This window comes from Cladophialophora bantiana (assembly GCF_000835475.1).
Source record: "Cladophialophora bantiana CBS 173.52 unplaced genomic scaffold supercont1.8, whole genome shotgun sequence".
Taxonomy (NCBI): Eukaryota; Fungi; Ascomycota; class Eurotiomycetes; order Chaetothyriales; family Herpotrichiellaceae; genus Cladophialophora; species Cladophialophora bantiana.
Genome location: NW_015971582.1, coordinates 1,130,630 through 1,150,090, shown reverse-complemented (window position 1 = coordinate 1,150,090; position 19,461 = coordinate 1,130,630). Strand labels below are relative to the sequence as shown.

Below are 19,461 nucleotides of genomic sequence, written 5' to 3'. Positions count from 1 at the left end.
TTGCAAGCATATATCCCTTTTGTGTTATGATGCATTGGGTAGAGTTCAGGCTGTTTGGCGTTTGGGATACAATCAGGCCCCTCTCGGCCTAGAGAAAGCGAAGGCACTGCCTTTGTTGGATGCATCTTTAGAGAGTACTCTATCGCTCTAATCCTAATGGAACAGCGACAAGGTTCGCTTTCTCGCTGTTTTGCACTTCGGCAACAAGACCTTGGCGACGCGTGATATGTCTGCCTTTCTCTGGTCGTTCAACGACTTGGTTGGCCCTGCTTTTAAGGTGATTACTGTCGAAATTAGCTGAATAGAACTGGAGAAGAGTTCGCAACCAGGAGTCGGAAGGATCTCGCACTGCGGTTCCGAACTGGAGATGGCCAAAATCCGCATTGAGGCACACGCCCACGGCACCTACGCATACCAGCAGCGTGAGGAGACATCAGCAGAGAAAGCTGATTGGTTTCACCGAAGCGAACCTGAATCCGAACCCGAGCCGGGGAAGAATTATCATGAGAAATACAGACCTGTTGATGCAATACTCTTGATTCTTCGTAAACGTATGATTGGAGTATGTGCATTCTTCACACCAGGACCCCCGCCTCTCTCTCAAGCGCGAAAATCGTTCATCTCCATTGCCCATTTAGATACAGATATAGATACAGAGAGACAAAGTCCCACGATATAGTACCTACCTAGGTATTGGGGCAGGCAAGTTCGATACTCCCAATTCGATATCGGGGGGGTTGGATGAATCAGATAATTAAACCTACCCTGTACATACATAATACTTTGTACGGCGTCCAATCCGGGCAATTCCGGCCAAGGGGATTTCGCTTTTTGAAAGGGTATAGGTTACATAGGAGAGAGAGCTATCCTCGGTGTGCCTAGGAGAAACCACGAGGCTTAAGAGCTCGGGATCCCACCCTACAGAAGCAGACGGGGAGGGGAAAAACAGCTTTGCTGTGAGGGTGCCAGTATCGTCTTTGAACGCTGAGTATATAGATCAGGTTGCTGCCCAGGTGTCCTGCCTCAACGTTGCTAAACCCGGGTACAATTACTTGTCGACTCGAAATCATCACTTCCACCTCGAGAGCCCTCCCCTAGCATCCGAGGGAACAGTTCATACAATGGAGACGACAATGAAAGCCGTCGTGATCCACGAGGCAGGTGGGCCCGAAGTTCTCAAGATCGAACAACTTCCAATCCCAATGCCCAAGCAGGACGAGGTGCTCATCCAGGTCAAGGCCTTCGGCCTCAACCGATCCGAACTCTTCACTCGCCAGGGATACAGTCCCAGCGTCAAATTTCCCCGCGTGTTGGGGATAGAGGCGGCCGGGATTGTTGAAAAGTGCCCGGGAGGCAAATTTAAGATCGGTCAAAAGGTTGCCACTGCAATGGGAGGCATGGGTCGCGACTTCAATGGCGGATATGCCGAGTACACCTGCGTCAAGGCGGACAACACGCAAGGCCTCGACACAGATCTGGACTGGACGATCGTGGGCGCCGTGCCAGAAATGCTGCAGACGAGTTACGGATGTCTATTCAAAGCCCTCAAACTGAGGAGCGCGGATCGTCTGCTCATTCGCGGGGGCACGACATCCATTGGGTTGGCGGCGGCGGCCATTGCGAAGAACCACGGCTGCTTTGTTGCAGGTACCACAAGGAATGCTGCGAAAGCCACGGCTGAACTGATGCACAAGAGTGGAGTTGATCAGGTCATTGTCGATGATGGGAACGTCGCTGAGCAGGTCAAGGACAAGAAGTTTGACAAGGTCTTGGAATTAGTAGGGACAACCACTCTGAAGGATTCCTTGCGGTGTGCGGTTGCAGGTGGGATTGTGTGCATGGCGGGCATTGTTGGTATGAACAACCTCCGGTTTGGTTGAATCAAGCTGACGATCATCTCGCAGGAAACAGCTGGACCATGAAGGACGTCTCCCCGATGGAGCTAATTCCGCATACTGTCTGCCTGACAGTTTATTCTGGTGGCCCAGCTGAGTTCAAGGAGACTCCTCTCAACGACTTGCTCAAGCAAATCGAGGCAGGCACCTTGCCAGTCCAGATCGGAAAAGTGTTCAAGTTGGATGACATCGTCGAAGCACATGATACTATGGAGAAGAATCTCGCCCGTGGTAAAATTGTGATCTTGACAGGGTAAGCCGAGGCAAGGAAGTGCAGAAGACGGGTATTCCTTTTGATCTTTGGTCCGAGGACACTAAGCAACGCCGTTGACAGTGGGAGATAACATATCATATTGCGGTTCATCGATGGATGGGTTCGATTGCATTTGTGTCTCTCTCGGGGGTTGAGTAAGCGAGGCGAATACCAGCCGCCGGCGGCGAGAAGACCCGTTGGAGATATTCACAGAGTTCTTTAGCGAATATGGACTCGCTGCTTTAGGTTCCAGTCACAAGGGCAGCCCTGCGGCGCATCTTCTCTCGTTTCTTTGCGCCGCTCATCGGCTTCCGAGGACGTGCAGCTCTCTTTGTCTTGGGTTTTCCTGTATTCCACGTTTGCCATACATCTAGACAGGTTCTTTGGCCAATGTATTTGCCCTCTGGCGTGAAAATCTCGACTTCGGGAAAACCCGAAGACTGTGTCGAGTCGTCTTTTGTTTGGATTGGCCCGAAAGGAGTAAACGTGGTTGTACCAATCGAAAGGCCTTGAGCCGTGGGTACGCCCGATTCTGTACCACTTGATGCGGTAAAATCTTCTGTAGGAGGCTCAGACTGATGTGCCCGTTTGCTTTTCCTGACCTGACAAACCAGCTCCACCCAGCCGATTCCTTCAATGAGGATATCGGTTGCATAGACGTGGAATGGCAACTTCTCAAGGCTGACCCCAGCTCTAATCATGGAGCCGGCTCTGGACTTTGTGACATCAGTCCTCAACTTGAATCGACCGGCTGAAGATATGTGAGTCCCTGTCCCCTCCACAAGGATTGATTCCACACCGCTTTCGCGCTCTTGTATTTGCGTGCCCGACGCCTTCTCCGTAGACGTCACGTGGGGTTTGAGCGGAACAAAGGGATACGCCAGCATGGTAGTACTGCGGTCGTTTTCATCAAGGAGTGGCGTAATGCGGACTAGTCCCCCTCCCAAGAGCAGAGATTGGCCAGGCTTAATGATGTGTTGAGTGACGGTGGGACGGTGTGTCATCACCAGGTCAGCCTTGTCCTCGGACTTGACATATTGTTCCAGACCCCCGCGCTCCAGACCCGGCATATCAATAAGCTCTCCCTTATGATTGCCAAAGGGAAGTCGGATTGGAGACGCTGTCGTGCCTGGTAGACTAGATACCAAAGGCATGGGCGGGAAAGGAACTTCCGGCTGAGGAGGGGGCAACAACTTCTTTTCAGAGAAGAAGGTGGGAGCGGTAGATTTATGTGTAGATTCGATCTCCTGCTGTCGTTGAATGTCTGCATACACAGGCGCTCTGTCGTGTGAGCCCTTGGGAAAAAGGACCTCAAAGAGATTGGATTTCCCGACATTGAACTTTCCCACGAGCCAATTACCGCCACCTCTGCGCCAAATGCTTTCTTTGATGTCCTTCGTCCACCATCCTCGCTTAGACGATACTAGATGGACATTACCCAGTCTAAGCTTTTGTCCCATACGACCCATGGCAGTCCTCAGTGTGGCGATAAACTTGGGCATCATGCTGTCCACCATCTCCTTGGTTGGTGCTAGTAGATCGGCCCTGGTGATGATGAAAGATACAGAGGGCCGGGAAGAAAACGAATGCTGAGACCTACGGTTCTGCGTTCGAGGTCTCGCTAGAGACAAGTTCTTGTAGATCGACGGTATGAGGGACATGGGAAAATCTGCAGCATCAAGGACGTGGTAGACATGGTTTTTGGCGAAAGGAGACTCCGCGATCGAGTCTGCGATTGCTTCAATAGAAGGATGTGCAATCGGGGCACCACGAGAGTCGTGGATCAAATAATGACATCTATCGCAGACAGGAGGTGTGATTGGGAGCTCAGGCTGAATTATCGCATGTTCATTCTGCTGACTTCCTTCATCTTGTGAACCTTGCAAGGGTCGGAACAGTGCCTCATCTCTGCCCAGATGCCCTTCGTTTGGCTGTCGACGCGTGCCCTCGACGCTTCTCAGGTATTTCACCACCGCTTTTCTCGACAATGAATAGAAACCCGCCTGTCCAGGATCGACATCTTGGGTGAGTGCGCCACAGCCAGGACAGGATACGGGAAGGTGTGTGGGATTGAGATTCTCCTTTTCAGCGCGTGGACTCGGGGATAAAGGGAGTTGTCTCCGATCCTGTAGAGGAACATTTGCCTGCAGCACAGGGCGAGGTACGGATTCCGGATGAGGTTGTTCAAGCTCGGCTGCCGCACTGGATAGAAGACGGCGAGTAGAGGAGAGAGTTCGGGGAGTCTTGACTTGACGGCTGAAGAGGTGGGTGCAGGATTTGATGTTTGGCAAATAACATGATCGCCATCCCCGAGGTACAAACTCCATGTAAGAATCAGCGCATGCCGTTAAAGGCGGCGAGGATGCGGGCAAAGATGGCGTGCTGATACGAGGTAGGAGACGAGCAGGATGCTACACATTGACAAAAGGCTCATGTGTGTGAGGGAGACGAGTACGGAGTTGCCGTCATGGAAAATTGCATCGGAATTTCGTCGTGCCTTTCCGCGCGTTGGTTGATTCCGCGGCGCGCCCTGGGGGCTAGTGAGGGCAGGAGAACCAGGAGGGCTACTAGGCTTCTTTGGGCTCGCACCGACTCGATGATTCCAAGATTCCGACGAGTAAGGTTCTGAGCAACAACCACCACCACCATTAGAAGTACTACCACCACCACTACTGGCACCTGATGGCAGCACTGGTGATTATGGTGATGACTTCAATCCAATCCCATCATGGCGCCAGTCAGTATTCACACGACATACCATTACCTAATATCTGTCAGCACAAAAACAGCCTGATTTGTCCTATGAACAAGCCCTGCCAGTCGCCCAAGACTTCTGTCATATACTATAATCCCAAACCAGACTGAAGGTATTGCCCATTGTCGACTAGTTAGGTAATTTCCCAGTGTAAACGGAATGGCACACCGTCAAGCACTTGAATCCTACAACAACAGGGGCACAGTGCGGCGCAACGTTCATTGCTCGATACATCCAGGCTAGGTGCTGCCTACGTAGGCAGTCAGTCGCCAAATATTCGTCATTGGGAGAACAGCAAGGGGATCCTCAGCAATGGGTCCTACAATTACTGGCGACTAGATATATCCACCGCCAATCAGCAACCATGAAAAATGAAGCGATGGTTGACAGTCTGACCATAACTGACGACTCTGGATGATGCTGCATTTCAGCGCTACGCAACGAGAATACTGACCACGGCATCTCGGCGCTCTATTCCAACTACTACTGCCGTGCAAGAATAGCGTCCAACACCTCACGCATGGGCTTTTGCCTCTCTCGAGAAGTCTGTTGGATAGAGAAATCACCTCGTCAACAAGGGTTGCTCTCTCCTCCACGTTTCCGCTTTTCCTCGGCCCTTTGTACAAGGTTCTGGGTCAGCATCCTAAACAGCAGCAGCCAGCAACATCTTGTTCGCAATCCCGGCCTCTTTGCTTCAACATGACTCAGCTTCATGTTCCATTCCTGAGCCATACCAAATCAACGTGAAGATCACACCGACCGCTACCCTCTAGTGATAGCATGTGGAGTATAGCCCGTGCGAATCCCGCCTCCCGTCTCCATTTCCAAGGAAGGCTGAGCACGGTAGTCGGTGTGGAAAAGAGACGAGTTTGCTGCCAGAGCGCCGCCGGAGAAGACGAAATGACAAGAAGAGGCGATCCTTTCATGCTCTTGGCCTCTCAAACTGATGATATGTCAGACGTAGCCAAGATTGCCCCCTGCTCAGCCTACTATGGGTGCAGAATCAACCATGGCCATGGCGAAACTCGGACCTCTTTTCCCAACGGATCTTGCTCTAGGACGGTTGTAAGGCATCCCTTTGCCTAGGAAAAAGTCCCGTCAGCTCTAATGGAATTAATTTCTTGAGATTTGGTTCGCCTTCCTAGGACTGTCTATATAATGTTGTATATGGGAGCCGGGGGGGTGCAGCTGTGTTCTTCTTGAACAAACGCAGACCGGCAAAGTATACCTTCACCTTTTACACTGACCTCCACTTATCCCCAGATAATCGCACACGTCTCCACAGCCAAGATGGGCTCTTTGATGCCAGAGAAATTCGACTTTATTGTCGTTGGTGCCGGCGCTGCAGGAGCAATCCTTGCAGCTCGCCTGGCAAACAGCAAACAACGTCCTTCGGTCCTTCTCGTCGAGGCTGGAGGCAAAAACGACTCCAAGGATGTTCGTGCCGATGCAGACAGGTGGCTTCACCGAATGGTCCCTTCTATGAACTGGGGCTACAAAACCGCACCCGTCAAAGGGTTCGATGGGAACATTGTTGACTACGATCGTGGCAAAGGGCTTGGGGGAAGCACCGCCATCAACTTCTCCGTGTGGACCCTTGGCCCGAGGGACGATTATGACGAGGTGGCACGCCTTGTGGACGACGAAGAATGGAGCTGGAACAACGTTCAGAAGAGATACAAACGGCTCGAGTCTTATCACGCAACAGCCCCAGATGTACCAGATGATGCCAAGCGATACCTTGACCCTAGTCCAAAGGACCATGGATACGATGGGCCCATCAAGGTTGGCTTCCCCAAGGTCTGGGAGCCTTCTTCCAAGACGTTGATGGATATTTGGTACGCCAACGGCACAAAACCTAATCCAGATCACAATTCCGGAGACCCGATTGGCCTTGCCGCGTGCATTTCGACTGCATACAAAGGAGTCCGATCGACATCCGCAGATGCGTTAGTGGGGGCGCCCAGTAACTTACACATCTTGGTCGATACGGAAGTGGCTCAAGTGACTTTTGATGGTACGAAGGCTACCGGTATTAAAACTATTGAAGGGCGGTTAATCCAAGCCGACAAAGAAGTCATCTTGTCGGGTGGCGCTCTTGACACTCCAAGGATCTTAATGCATTCTGGTATAGGCCCTGTCGATGAGCTTAGCAGCTTCAACATTCCGATTGTCCAAGCCAATGAAAACGTCGGAAGGCACCTCAAGGATCACCACCATGTCACGATCCCGGCTCTCCGAGCCCACCACACGACTGAGAGAACTCGATTCTACAAGAGCAAGGAGCTTCAAGCGGCAGCCCGAGCTGCGTGGGAGAAAGACGGTAGCGGGCCATTGTCAGAATATGCCTGCACTTTGGGTATCGGATACCTGAAGCTGGAATCACTGTATGACACTCCAGAGTTCCAGGCTCTACCAAAAGAAGACCAAGATCATCTACGAAAGCCGACAGTTCCTCACTATGAGATTATCCTCAACGGGCCATGGCTTCCTAACTTCCTCGACCCAGAGAACGCACAAGCGGGAACCAACGTATTTGTATTCGCCCTCAATCAGAAGTCGACGGGGTCTGTCAGACTTCAGTCATCTGATCCCAAGCAGCCCCTTATCTTCGACCCCAACTTCTTTTCCCATCATTTCGACAAACGAGTGGCTGTGGAGGCCACACGGGACGTCCTTAAGGTCATGAAGAGCCCGGAATTCCAAAATGATACCCTGGCTATAGATGGCCCAAAGAGTGAGTCGGAGGATGATATCCTGGCTTTCTGGAGAGCGAACAGCGCTTCGACGTGGCACATGATGGGGACTGCTAGGATGGGCAAGGACGAAGGCAGCGCCGTGGTGGACAAGAACTTCAAGGTGTTTGGTGTGGAGAATCTCAGAGTGGCCGACATGAGCATCATCCCCATCGTCTCCAAGTAAGTCACGCTACCGATGTCCGATATGAGACATGCTAACAAGTCCTGACAGCAATCACACTCAGACGACGGCGTATCTCACTGGGCTCACTGCAGCCGACAAGCTAGCTCGAGAATATGGGCTTGACGGCTAATGGGCCTTGGGTTTACACAACTCGGTTGCTTTTGAAGGTTTAGCGGGGGACAATTGCTTGGAAATGGGCATCGGTATGTTGGCAAAACAGAAGAAAGAAGTTAGACACCGGGTAGACGTCGATGGATTTGAGACAATATTATATGACATAGCCGGCAACCTGCAAAGAGAACCAATACATACTTCTGGAAACTTGTCTAGTGGGAATACTTGTGCTTGTAGGTACCGGGGACGGAAAGACAAGGCCGAAAATAGAATGCTGGCAGGCAAACCCCTTGGCTAGCTACAGTATAAAGGTTCGCTTACAAGGCTCCGTAACTGCCTCCTGCACGGTATTGGTGTCTGGATGTGATGTAAACGTGCCCCCACCGAGCTCCCCAGGCTGTCTTCTCACTGGGCAGCGGCTCTAGCGCACCGTATGCAGGCCCCTAAACAAGCAATTTAGCCCCTGACTCTCGCCCGCCGATGACCCGAGGCCCCAGCATCTCCAGGCCGCAAAGCCCCAAGCGCCCCCTGTCAGGTCCCAAAGCAGGTCCCAGGCTTTGCAGGGTCCCTTATTCTTGCGGTTGACTCCCTGCATCTGCATCTGTTTCTGGGTGGCCTTGGCAAATTCCCCTCGCAAAACAGACCTTGACCGGTCAATGCCACCACCAGAACCACTTTTCCCTCTGGAATCTCGCACCCACTTCGACTTCGGTCTGGTGGCGACGAGGTCTGCTCTCGTCTCGTTTCTTGTCGACCAGAGTCCCTCTTGGACGGCGCTGATCGCGGCTGCCCTGCTCCCAGCAGTATTGTTGGCGTCGGTGACGGGACAATATGCTGGGGCTGCTCCTCCTTCACTTCGACCATCAGTGCTGCGACACCATCCCAGGAGATTGATTGATTGATTGCTGGATTGCCCTGGCAAACCCACCTTTGCACTTGCTTTCTAAGCAAATGAACACCGTGACCAAGGCACACTATACTGGACACCAAAGACGCAAACAGCTTCCTGCCGCATAAGCCCGCAGCTTCTGAGACATCGACTGCGGCGTCGGTGGACCGGATTCGCTAACCCACTCTTATGAATACCTTGCTCGCCTCGCCCCATCACCGAGATCTGAGGCTCTGTTGCAATTCTACATGACGACAATGGCGTCCCTGCCATCATCTGCATCCCACGATCACCACCCTACCCGGCATCGACCTCGCAACGTCCAGCTTACGCGAAGTTCGAGCCATGATCAACCCAAGACCGCCGACCTCAATCGACCGCTGCCCCCTCCTCCAGTCACCGCAACTGCCGAGACATTCGAGATACCTACTCTCCGTCGAAAACCCCTCCCCGATTCCCCAGACTCGGGTACCACAAAGCTCAACCACAGTCGCTCCTTCAGCCATCCCTTCCCGTCCATCTTCGGTGCCAAAAAGTCCGAGAAAAAGAACAAGCATGGTATCGATTTTGATGGGACGCGGGATACTCGGCACGAGGATGGAAACCTGAGGTACCATGCCACTGAAGCCTCTTTGCCACGCGGTGACCGCCAGCCAGTAACAGGAAAGTGTATGACGTGCGATTCAACGGTCCGGTGGCCGCAAGGGCTCAAGGTGTTCCGATGTACGACCTGCCTGACCATTAATGATCTCGAGTACAATCCGGAGACCAGAGATGATGCACAGTCATCGGCAGCTGGACCGTCGTCTCAGCGCAAGATCGTACCTCTGTCAGTCGAGAGGACGAGAGCCCTGCTTGATCGCTGTCTCAGGCAGTATCTCGAGTCTCGCATTGAACTGGACGAGCCTTCTACGCCTGCTCATCCAATGCCAATTGAGAACCACTCACCGGCCGAGGACTCGTTTCTATTAGACGGGACCCCGCCAGAAGGCGTCTTGTATGGACAGTTCAACGACGACCAGGACTCCCCACCCCCGTCGCCACGTCCGGTTGTGAAACCACGAAGTCCATCTGAGGAATCAAACCTCTCTCCTCGTTACCCTGTTCGACATGGTGGACCGTCATTCGTTCAAGGCCACCCGGCTGATCCTTTCAACTCGTTCGCTTCGATGCATAACAGGTCTCAAGACAAAGGACGACAATTATCAGAGCCTGGACAGCATTCAACCACGTTGTCTGGCCCCAGATCTGACCTTTTCCGTCTGGTTGAAAATTATATTGCTGGTTGCTTTGTCGGATGTGCCACGTTGAATCAGTCTTTTCTCACCCCTCGACCCCCCCAAGAATCAAAACCTAGGTCGGGGTCAGGGACGCAACAAAGGCGACAGTTGTCCGAACCAAATTCTGCTCCAGTATTCGAGCCTGACGTCTTCTTATCTGAGCTTGATGCTAAAACCCTTTTACTAGGCGACGTCGCAGAGAACGGGTCATGGTGGTTAGGCGCTCCAAGTGGGCGTGCACCTATGTCGGGCAAAGAACCTCATCATCTCCGAGACAGGTCGCCAGAGAAGACTCGCAGTTCAGCAAGTGCGAGAAATCCTAGGATCAATTGGCTGGAGCTTGCTGAATGGTATCGGCTAGTGATCTATGCCGGCGATCTTTGGGAACAGCGGTGGCACGAACTTAGATCCAAGTTGTCAGCCTCTAAAGCACAGCAACGTTGGCGTTCAATCCCTTTAGAGAGCATTCAGCGAGATATCATCGAGTCTCGAATACACCTGCAGCGGAGCTTATTGAAGATTACGGAGAACCTCTTAAAACGGCCCAGGCAACCGTTGAAGCATCCCGAGGATTGCCGATTCCTGCTGATGCTTTTGGCTAACCCATTGTTGACCCCTGCGAGGCTTGAGACAGGCAAGATGTTTGGGGTAACTATACCTCATCCGCCCATACCAGGGAGGAAACAGATTGACGATCGAGCCTATGACTCCCCCTCAAAATGTCTTCCAAGCGGCGGTAAACGACCAGGAAGTCTCGGCCACCACTCGGGCATAATCAAGCGCATACTTGGCCTGGTGGCCAATCTTTCTAATGAAAACCATCAGTATCTAGTGTCATGGTTTTCTAGATACTCAGACGGCCATTTCCAAAGGACAGTGGAAATGGTGGGCAGCTTTGTGAGTTACAGATTGTCACGACAACAGAAAAATCCGGCTCACGAACTCATCAATCCCACAGAGGGGCTCGTTCCTAGCTTCTCTGACTCCGGAATGCATCATGCCTCTCAAATTCACGCTGCGCTCGGAGGCAGAGCTTCTTCCAATTCCGCAGGCAACTCTGACGGAAAGCCCAAGTTGTCATCGTACGGTGAAGATTGGCAGATCCGAGTTGCGGCACGAGTCATGGCGTTGTTGTTTCACGCAAACGCGGGCCATACCGCTCGGAAGAGGGACGCGTTCGCGGCGCACGAGCAAAGCTTGCAGAGTCCGGGTCTCAACGCTAAGTACCATGCGTACTCTCACGGCCAGATAATACCAATCAGCAACTTCTACAATACGATGCTGGATTATGCAGACCTCGTGGCAGACTTCGAAACTTGGGAGACGACAAAGACAAAGTTTACTTTCTGCCAGTACCCCTTTTTCCTGAGCATATATGCGAAAATTCACATCCTCGAGCACGATGCTCGAAGACAGATGGAAATCAAAGCAAGAGAGGCCTTTTTTGACAGTATCCTGAGTCGCAAAGCTGTCAGTCAATACCTCATACTCAAAGTTCGGCGAGAATGCTTGGTCGAGGATAGTCTCCGTAGCGTTTCTGAGGTTGTCGGATCTGGAGGTAGTGATATCAAAAAGGGCCTGCGTATCGACTTTCAGGGAGAAGAAGGGGTCGATGCAGGCGGTCTCCGCAAGGAATGGTTCTTGCTGCTGGTGAGGGAAATATTCGATCCGCATCATGGATTGTTCGTCTATGACGACGATTCGCGTTATTGCTATTTCAACCCCTTTTGCTTCGAATCATCCGAGCAGTTCTTCTTGGTTGGGGTGTTGGTCGGGCTCGCCATCTATAACTCGACCATTTTGGACGTGGCATTCCCCCCGTTCGTCTTCAAGAAAATGTTGGCTTCGGCGCCCTCAACCGGCGACAAGTTGTCGTCGATTCCCAAGGTCGGTCATGGGTTCACCTTGGAGGATCTCGCCGAGTTCCGGCCTGCATTGGCGCGGGGTTTGAGGCAGCTACTTGAATTCGAAGGCGATGTTGAAGAGACGTTCTGCCGTGACTTTGTGGCCGAAATGGACCGCTACGGTGATGTTGTCCAGGTCCCGCTATGTCCTGGCGGCGAGAAACGAGCAGTGACCAACTCGAATCGCAGAGAATTTGTCGACCTCTACATTCATTATCTACTCGACACAGCTGTGGCAAGACAGTACGAGCCCTTCAAACGTGGCTTCTTCACTGTCTGCGGGGGAAATGCATTGTCCCTGTTCCGACCCGAAGAGATTGAACTTCTCGTACGAGGCTCTGACGAGCCCCTGGACATTGGTAGCTTGCGGGCGGTGGCGACCTATGAAGGCTGGCCCAAGCAGGAAGGACCGCCCGAACAGCAGCCCCAAGTGGTCTGGTTTTGGGACTTCTTCGCACGGGTTTCGCCCGTGGATCAAAGGAAAATCCTCAGCTTTATTACCGCAAGCGATCGTATCCCAGCCATGGGAGCCACAAACCTGGTGATTCGCATCCAACTGATTCACGCCAAGGAGGAGATGGATGAATTTGGAAGACCAACGAATAAACCGGTGGAAAGATTTCCTATTGCAAGAACGTGCTTTAACACCCTGAGTCTGTATCGGTATGTGTCGAGGGAGAAGTTGGAGGAGAAGCTCTGGACGGCGGTTCAGGGGAGTGAAGGATTCGGGTTGAAATGAATCTTGTTGTTATGCGCTGGGCTCCTGCACGATATGCCAAGACAAGCGGCAGCTGCGAAGGACGAAATAGAGCTGGCTCACCATGCCCGCTGTGTTGGATCATGTGTCACGCATTTCTCTGGGATTGTTTCGGGAGCGTCGGCGCTGGTGCGGAAGGCTGAGAGTTGAGGCATTTTAATGGGCCCATGGCATGGCATTGGGAAACAGGCGCGTCGCTCGGAAGCTCCGTCAAGGGGAGTGAAGCGAAATTTGGGTTCCCTCGATGGGTTCTTTTTTGCGGGGTGAAACGAGGAGCACTCTGTTGCCCAGCATTGTTTTGCATCTTCTTGGTTGACATTCGGTCAAGAGGGAGGGTAATCAATGAACAAATGATCGATACCTGTGGCTCTGGATTTCAAGAAAAGGAGAACAATTCGTATTATGAGCACGGGAAAGCATAGCGACAAGCTATATTTATCTGCCCTTGAAACCAGAGATACGCATAAGCATGCATCCGTTCACAAACGAATCTTCTCTCCGCCGAGGACTTATAAAACCGACAGCGAGTAAAAAGGTGGCTATTACATATGACACAGGAGCGAGTGAGTGAGCAGCTTGCATGTTTGTTCAGTGAGGGAGGAGGCCCCAACCTCCACTGATGGGCGGCCCAGGAGTGAGTGACGAGTTGGTATCAAAACGTCAGCGTGCCTGCCTCCGGGAAGAGCAAGAACAAGAGCAACAGCCGCTGAAGACGGCAACTCACTCACTTATTTTGACGATGCGACCGACGTTGTGCAAACACGAAGCGAGTTGAACCGCAGGTGACGACGTGCGCCGGATCGTGTAAAGAAAGTGAGTGAGTTGCCGTCTTCAGCGCTCTGCTCTTGCTCACGGGAGACACTGATGTTGACTTGGGACAACGACGCGAGTTAAAGTTTCGCCGCGGGCTGTCGGATGGGCGCAAATAAGCGAGTCACTGTCCGGAGCACCGAGGCGCGGAGGCCCGACGACAGAGCGGAGAGGAAGGAACAAACAAGCCTCTAAGAGACGATGGCAACACGTCCTTGTCCTGACGGACCGGACAGCGTCGTAGTCAGCAACGGCCAAAATATCAACAATGGCCTTGCGAAAGGATCGTCGTTGTCCTTCTCCCCATCCATCCCGCATATCCCTCCCCGCGATGTGTTCGCCGGCATGTCACGCGACAAGCATAGGGACACACACCTAGTAATGACGGTAAAAGATTCAAGCGCAATTCCCCCTCTGGTGGCCTCCAAGCCAAGGGATTTTCTCGGGGCCTCGAGGAAGGATGAAGGACAGAATCTGACTGACTGCCTGCGTTCAAGGCCTCGTTGGTGGCCGCCGCGCAAAGCTGTAGGAAGCTCGCGGCATTTGCTATTGTTTATTTTCCGATCATCTGCTCTTTGAAAATAATCAAACCGCACCGTTGAGCCGGAAACAGGGTTCCCTGGGCGAGCCAGCGAAAAAGACCAATGCCAATGGAGCAACAGTCGGCGAGAAGGGACCGAGCAGGAGCTCCAAAGTTTCTGACGCTAGAGTGCAACTTTGATTATCCCCGTGAGACAGGCACTGGTGACAGGCTCCAAACACATCTGGAACGCTGCCAGCGGCGAATACTTGCTTCTTAGCACCCCAGGGACGAATGGTAACTCCTGCTTCAACATCGTGAACACATCGGATTCAAGGCTGCACTCACCGATTTAGTAGGGGGATGGATCATCCGTCACAGAAATTTTCACGGCGTGCGGTCAGAAGATGTCCGAGGTGCATAGCAGGGGCATTAGTGAACAAGCTCGGCGACGGGGAAGCTGGGTAGACGAGATCTTTGTCGGCGGCCATGGAGGTCTGGCTGGTGCAATGAGATAACACACGGGTGCACGATGATATCTCGGAGGGGCGTGAGATCTTCATGGCCATTTGGTTGGCCATCGGAAAATGTCGAAGTAGGTTTCGATCAAGCAGAAATTCGCCCCGCACTCGGCTGCGCTGCCCACGCTATCATTTTGTTGCTGTTTGGCTCCGTCTGGTAGCTTTGGCTGGCGGGAGGATCCCCCTCAACATATTTCTTTTTGAGCGGTCGACCCTTCATAACGCCCGTGGACTTTCTTCTCTGCAATAACTTCTTCACTTTCCTGTTGTGCTGCTGCATTTTTCATAGACCAGAGCTCCTTGATCAACATGGGTTCCGCAAGTCTCCCCTCCAAGATGAAGGCCCTGAGTATGACTCCGTCCCATGATTGTGTTGGTTTTCGTTTCCAGAAAGAAGCGGTCAGAGCTGAAGTTTGGCTGGACTATCGCCTGACGTGCATCTAGAGTACGATGAGCCTGAAAAATTCAGCGTCGTCGAGGTCCCTCTCCCCTCGCTCCGCGAACATGACATCCTGGTACGTTGCTGGTATACAGATCAACAGAAGAGATTGCTGAGAACAAGATGTAGATCAAGGTCAAGGCTTGCGGTGTCTGTGGCACTGACCTGCACATTCACGAGGGTGAATTTTTGGCCAAGGTATGAGCCAGAATCAGCTGGATGACTGCGGGCAAATCTGACAACAGGTGCAGTTCCCCTTGATTCCTGGCCACGAAACCGTGGGTGTCGTTGCAGCCCTCGGGCCAAAAGTCAAGGGGTTCAAGGTTGGTGACCGGGTGGTTGCAGACAACTCGGAACTCTGTGGAGAATGCTTCTACTGCCGTCGCGGGGAGGAGCTTCTCTGCGAAGACTTCCAAGCACACGGTGTGACCATGGACGGTGGCTTCGCCGAGTACTGCGCATACCCTGCCAAGCGAGTGTTCCCGATCAAGAATTTGTCTGATGTCGACGCAACCCTGCTCGAGCCCGCTTCCTGCGCCGCCCACGGTTTGGACAAGATCGCACCCAAGATGGGTTCAAGCGTGCTCATGTTCGGTGCGGGGCCTACCGGTCTCGTCTTGACACAGATGCTCCGCCAGAACGGGGGTTGCCATGTTGTCATTGCGGCGCCGGAGGGACTGAAGATGAACCTCGCCAAGTCCCTGGATGCGGCTGATGAGTACGTTGAACTGTCCCGAAAGGATCCCAGCGCGCAGTTTGAGAAGATCAAGAGAGAGAATCCGTATGGATTCGACATTGTGGTTGAAGCCACGGGCAGCGTCAAGATCCTGGAGGACGCGATCAACTATGTGCGACGAGGCGGCAAGCTCGTGGTATATGGCGTGTACGGCAACAAGGACCGCGTGTCGTGGCCGCCGACCAAGATCTTCGGAGACGAAATCACCATCCTTGGATCGTTCAGTGAGACATACAAGTTCCCTGCTGCCATCGACTATCTTGGTATGTATCGTCCATTCCCAGCTCTTTCTAGGGCCATGTGACTGACCGTTGGTGGCACAGATACGGGCAAGGTCAAGGTCAAAGGCATCGTAAACAAGACATTCAAGTTGGAGCAATGGGCCGAGTGTCTGGAGTCGATGAAGAACAAGAGTGCCATCAAGGCGGCTATTGTCTTCGATTAGAGGAGCGCATCGCCGACGTAGCGGCAGGTCTTTGCACAAGGCGAATCTGTCATGGGTTGGTGGTGGTTTAGAAAGCAATTCCCTTGTGGTTGGTAGGAAAGAAAGGTGTGGGAGAACGTTGTTGAGACGGTGTACGAGGTAGAAATGGTCAAACCACAATTTTGGTTATGTACCGAGTACTCGGTAATGGACGCTTGACGCTGTGACGCTGTGACTCTTTGGCCCCCGCGTTGTCTTCCCGTCTTTCCGTTGTGTGACTGCCCTTGGCCTGCCTCTCGCCTCTTCTCCCAATTCGAGCAGCAAGCAACAATCATCCCTGCCAACCTGCTCTCTCTCACTCTCTCCCTCTCCCCCCTCTCAGTGCTGCCGTTGTTGGCAGATTTGATTCTGCTCGCTGCTACACCGCAGCGAGCCCTCGGCCTTGACGGTGGTGGATAGGTGTACCAGACTCCATTCAACCTCAATGAAACTCGAAATGAGAAACGTGCTGCAACAGTCAATGGAATGGCATGAGCTTTGGAGTGCTGATTCAGCCCACGACAATTTCACCGGTCTGTTTGCTGTTTCCAGATTGATGATCCCGTTTGGGAGCAAGTTGCCATTCCGTGTTCTCTGCTTCGAATGAATCAAGAACTACCTGCCTAGGTAGGTGAACAGTGTACCTTTCTTTTCGTGGCCTGTAAATACAGTCCCCACTGGTCTCTTCAACCGTCAGTCCCATACTCGCAGCTGCTGTTGTTCGACCAGACAACGACGAGGAGATCTGGCAGCCATCCGTTGTCTGCTTGGACCAACCCAAGCTCCAATCCCAGTCATTCTGCTCAGAAGATACAGAACGATTTGGTCGGCCAAGACCACATCCTTATTAGAGGAGCCTTCATTAAGAAAATCCTGATGAAGAAAGCTGTGAGATGATGAGAGGCCTGCGCGGTCTCTGGACCACCCAAAATATCACTCTGGAATTTCTTTCGAAAGCCTTGGGTGAATAGAAGATGGTGTGGCACATCAGCGGATGAGGCTGTTGTGTGAAGGACGGACAAGCGCAGACGCCGCGGGTGAAAGTGACATCCATATCGCTCACTCAGCTCTGCCGCACCCTTGGATGCAATGCTCTGTGGCCCCCCGGGGCTCCCAGCCTCGCAATTCCCAGGAGTCTCAGTGGTATAAATATTTCACTCAGTTTGATCTCACCGTCGTCCATTTCTCCATCGCCAACTCAGCATCGGCCACCATCACTGCAAGAGAACATCAGCTTCGGAGTAATTGTACAATATCACACCCTTCTCTACCAGCAAACATGCTGCCTTACAAGTTCCCCAACATGTCCTCGACCACCACTACCTTGACCCTTCCATTGAGAGCTGCGCCACCAAAGTCAATTACTCTTGACCCCTATTTCACCCTCCTTTACGAAGACAACAAGAAGGCCCTGAAACACTTCCTGGACAACAAAGCGCCCCTTCCGGTTAACGACATTCTCGCGACCCCAAGACTTGTCGAATACCTTCTGAGCAAAGAGCCCGGCCCAAAAGTCCAGTACGAAAACCTTCGGCCTGCCCTGACTGCCATTCGCTCCTTCTTGCTCAGCTCTCCTGGCGGCAAAAAGCTTATGGCATTCTACAAACACCTCCTGCAAGTTCAAGGTCGCTGGTTGATGGCAACTGCTGAATTGATCGGCTTCGAGCTCTACATCAAGCTCACCCATGCCCTCTTCGTCTCCCGTGATGACGAGAAGCTCTTGGCCCATTTTGTGAAGGTCATACCAGGGGCGGTCTCCAAAGTCGCAAACTACAGCGACATTGACCGGGCTACCTTTGACGTCTTGCTCAATCTCGAAAAGAACCGACTTCAAGAGGCGAGCACCACTGCAACGGACAACCTCTTCAATTTCAAAGTCTCCAAGGAATTTTACCAGACACACGGCAAACTTCTCACCGCCATTGAGGTCCACGAAGCCAAACTTGAGGAACTTCGTGAAAGAGCTGCTCGCCGTAAAGCCGAACGCCACGCAAGAATCCGAGCTGCCTACGCAGCCAATGCAGCTACTTTCAGCCGGCAGATGGGTATGGCGGGTATGATACCCTACCATCCGCAAGTCGAAGCCTCTGTCTGTCAATACGCCAAGGAGATTCATAAGGAGTTTTTCTCTTTCAATGGGGAACCAGAAACTGAACAGCCCGTCGGTGAGTGTAATCTCTGCCGATCTTGCTGTCGGCATCGCTAATGAACTCACTGATCACAGTATAATTGTCGAGACTTGACCTACGAATAGTACTGAGAGGTCGACTTCACAGGTTGCCATGTCACTGCAGCTTTGTGGTGATGTCTCTCAACCACATACTGAGATGCCCTTCTTCGAGCAACAGCTGTTCTCAACAACTGCTCTCCCCCCTGAGCACCAGAGTTCCTCAAGTTGAGTAACATTGGCCCAGCGGAGTCATTGAGTCGACAAGATTTTCAATGAGCAAGACTCGCATACATTGTAATGTACCACAACTGAATGAGCTTTGAGACAGATGGGCTAAGATCTTATGGGACAGGCCTTGTTGGCGGTCCAAACCGGGAAAGACTTTCCTTTTTGGATGGCTCTCTTGGGTCCGACTAGACAATAAGAATGACCCTCTTGTCGAGGCAGATATTGTCGGCGAAAGAAGAATGAGAATCCAAATGTCCACCTTCACGATGAATGATACATGGAAGGCTTGAACGACACAGAATCCAAATGTACTTTTGGTATCGAAACGACGAAAGAGTTCGTTGAACAGACTCCCCTGAAGGACCTTTCAACATGATTGAAATTGAATTCTAGACGTTGATTCCTCACTTTTTTTTTGGCATTCTTTTGTTCTCTCTCTCTCTCGCGGCAAGTCGCCCTGCCTGGAAGCAAGCAAGGCCTTGGTAATGATATCAGGGACTTTGATAGGGCCAGAAGCAGAGTAGAGGAGGATACAAAAAATGGATCTAAGCTCAGGGTCGACGACAGAACCCACCATCTTCGAACTAATCATCAGACAATCGCGCCCTGTCGATTGCTTGCTTGTCCATGACGAACGAGACTTGGGACTCGTTAGCTTGTTTTATTGCCATTTCCCCTCTCTCCAGACAAGGAAGGCCCCCCTTCCACGAAGAAGCATCCCTGACAGTAGAGATCCCCACCAGCAACCAACTAATGAACCATATCTCGCCCACAATTTCGCCAGCAGGTAGAGTCTTGGCTCCTT

General features: G+C 52.3%; 6 protein-coding genes across 6 annotated transcripts; 5 read left to right on the top strand and 1 right to left on the bottom strand.

Annotated features, from left to right (window-relative positions):
• Positions 1 to 1,121: 1,121 nt before the first annotated feature.
• Positions 1,122 to 2,152, top strand: Z519_06070 (uncharacterized protein; the record flags this gene model as incomplete). The annotated part of the gene is made up of 2 exons (XM_016763810.1): positions 1,122 to 1,854; positions 1,905 to 2,152. The coding sequence occupies 2 exons, from the start codon at positions 1,122 to 1,124 to the stop codon at positions 2,150 to 2,152; spliced, it is 981 nt and encodes a 326-aa protein (XP_016620134.1).
• A 238-nt stretch (positions 2,153 to 2,390) lies between these two features.
• Z519_06069 (uncharacterized protein) lies at positions 2,391 to 4,475 on the bottom strand (the record flags this gene model as incomplete). Its single annotated transcript, XM_016763809.1, has 1 exon — positions 2,391 to 4,475. The coding sequence occupies one exon, from the start codon at positions 4,473 to 4,475 to the stop codon at positions 2,391 to 2,393; it is 2,085 nt and encodes a 694-aa protein (XP_016620133.1).
• A 1,718-nt stretch (positions 4,476 to 6,193) lies between these two features.
• Positions 6,194 to 7,955, top strand: Z519_06068 (uncharacterized protein; the record flags this gene model as incomplete). Its single annotated transcript, XM_016763808.1, has 2 exons — positions 6,194 to 7,821; positions 7,874 to 7,955. The coding sequence occupies 2 exons, from the start codon at positions 6,194 to 6,196 to the stop codon at positions 7,953 to 7,955; spliced, it is 1,710 nt and encodes a 569-aa protein (XP_016620132.1).
• Positions 7,956 to 9,085: 1,130 nt separating this feature from the next.
• Positions 9,086 to 12,751, top strand: Z519_06067 (uncharacterized protein; the record flags this gene model as incomplete). Its single annotated transcript, XM_016763807.1, has 1 exon — positions 9,086 to 12,751. One exon carries the CDS (start codon positions 9,086 to 9,088, stop codon positions 12,749 to 12,751), a length of 3,666 nt encoding a protein of 1,221 aa, XP_016620131.1.
• A 2,178-nt stretch (positions 12,752 to 14,929) lies between these two features.
• Positions 14,930 to 16,240, top strand: Z519_06066 (chlorophyll synthesis pathway protein BchC; the record flags this gene model as incomplete). Its single annotated transcript, XM_016763806.1, has 5 exons — positions 14,930 to 14,969; positions 15,065 to 15,135; positions 15,189 to 15,257; positions 15,311 to 16,058; positions 16,119 to 16,240. The coding sequence occupies 5 exons, from the start codon at positions 14,930 to 14,932 to the stop codon at positions 16,238 to 16,240; spliced, it is 1,050 nt and encodes a 349-aa protein (XP_016620130.1).
• Positions 16,241 to 17,561: 1,321 nt separating this feature from the next.
• Positions 17,562 to 18,464, top strand: Z519_06065 (uncharacterized protein; the record flags this gene model as incomplete). Its single annotated transcript, XM_016763805.1, has 1 exon — positions 17,562 to 18,464. One exon carries the CDS (start codon positions 17,562 to 17,564, stop codon positions 18,462 to 18,464), a length of 903 nt encoding a protein of 300 aa, XP_016620129.1.
• Between the last annotated feature and the right edge of the window lie 997 nt (positions 18,465 to 19,461).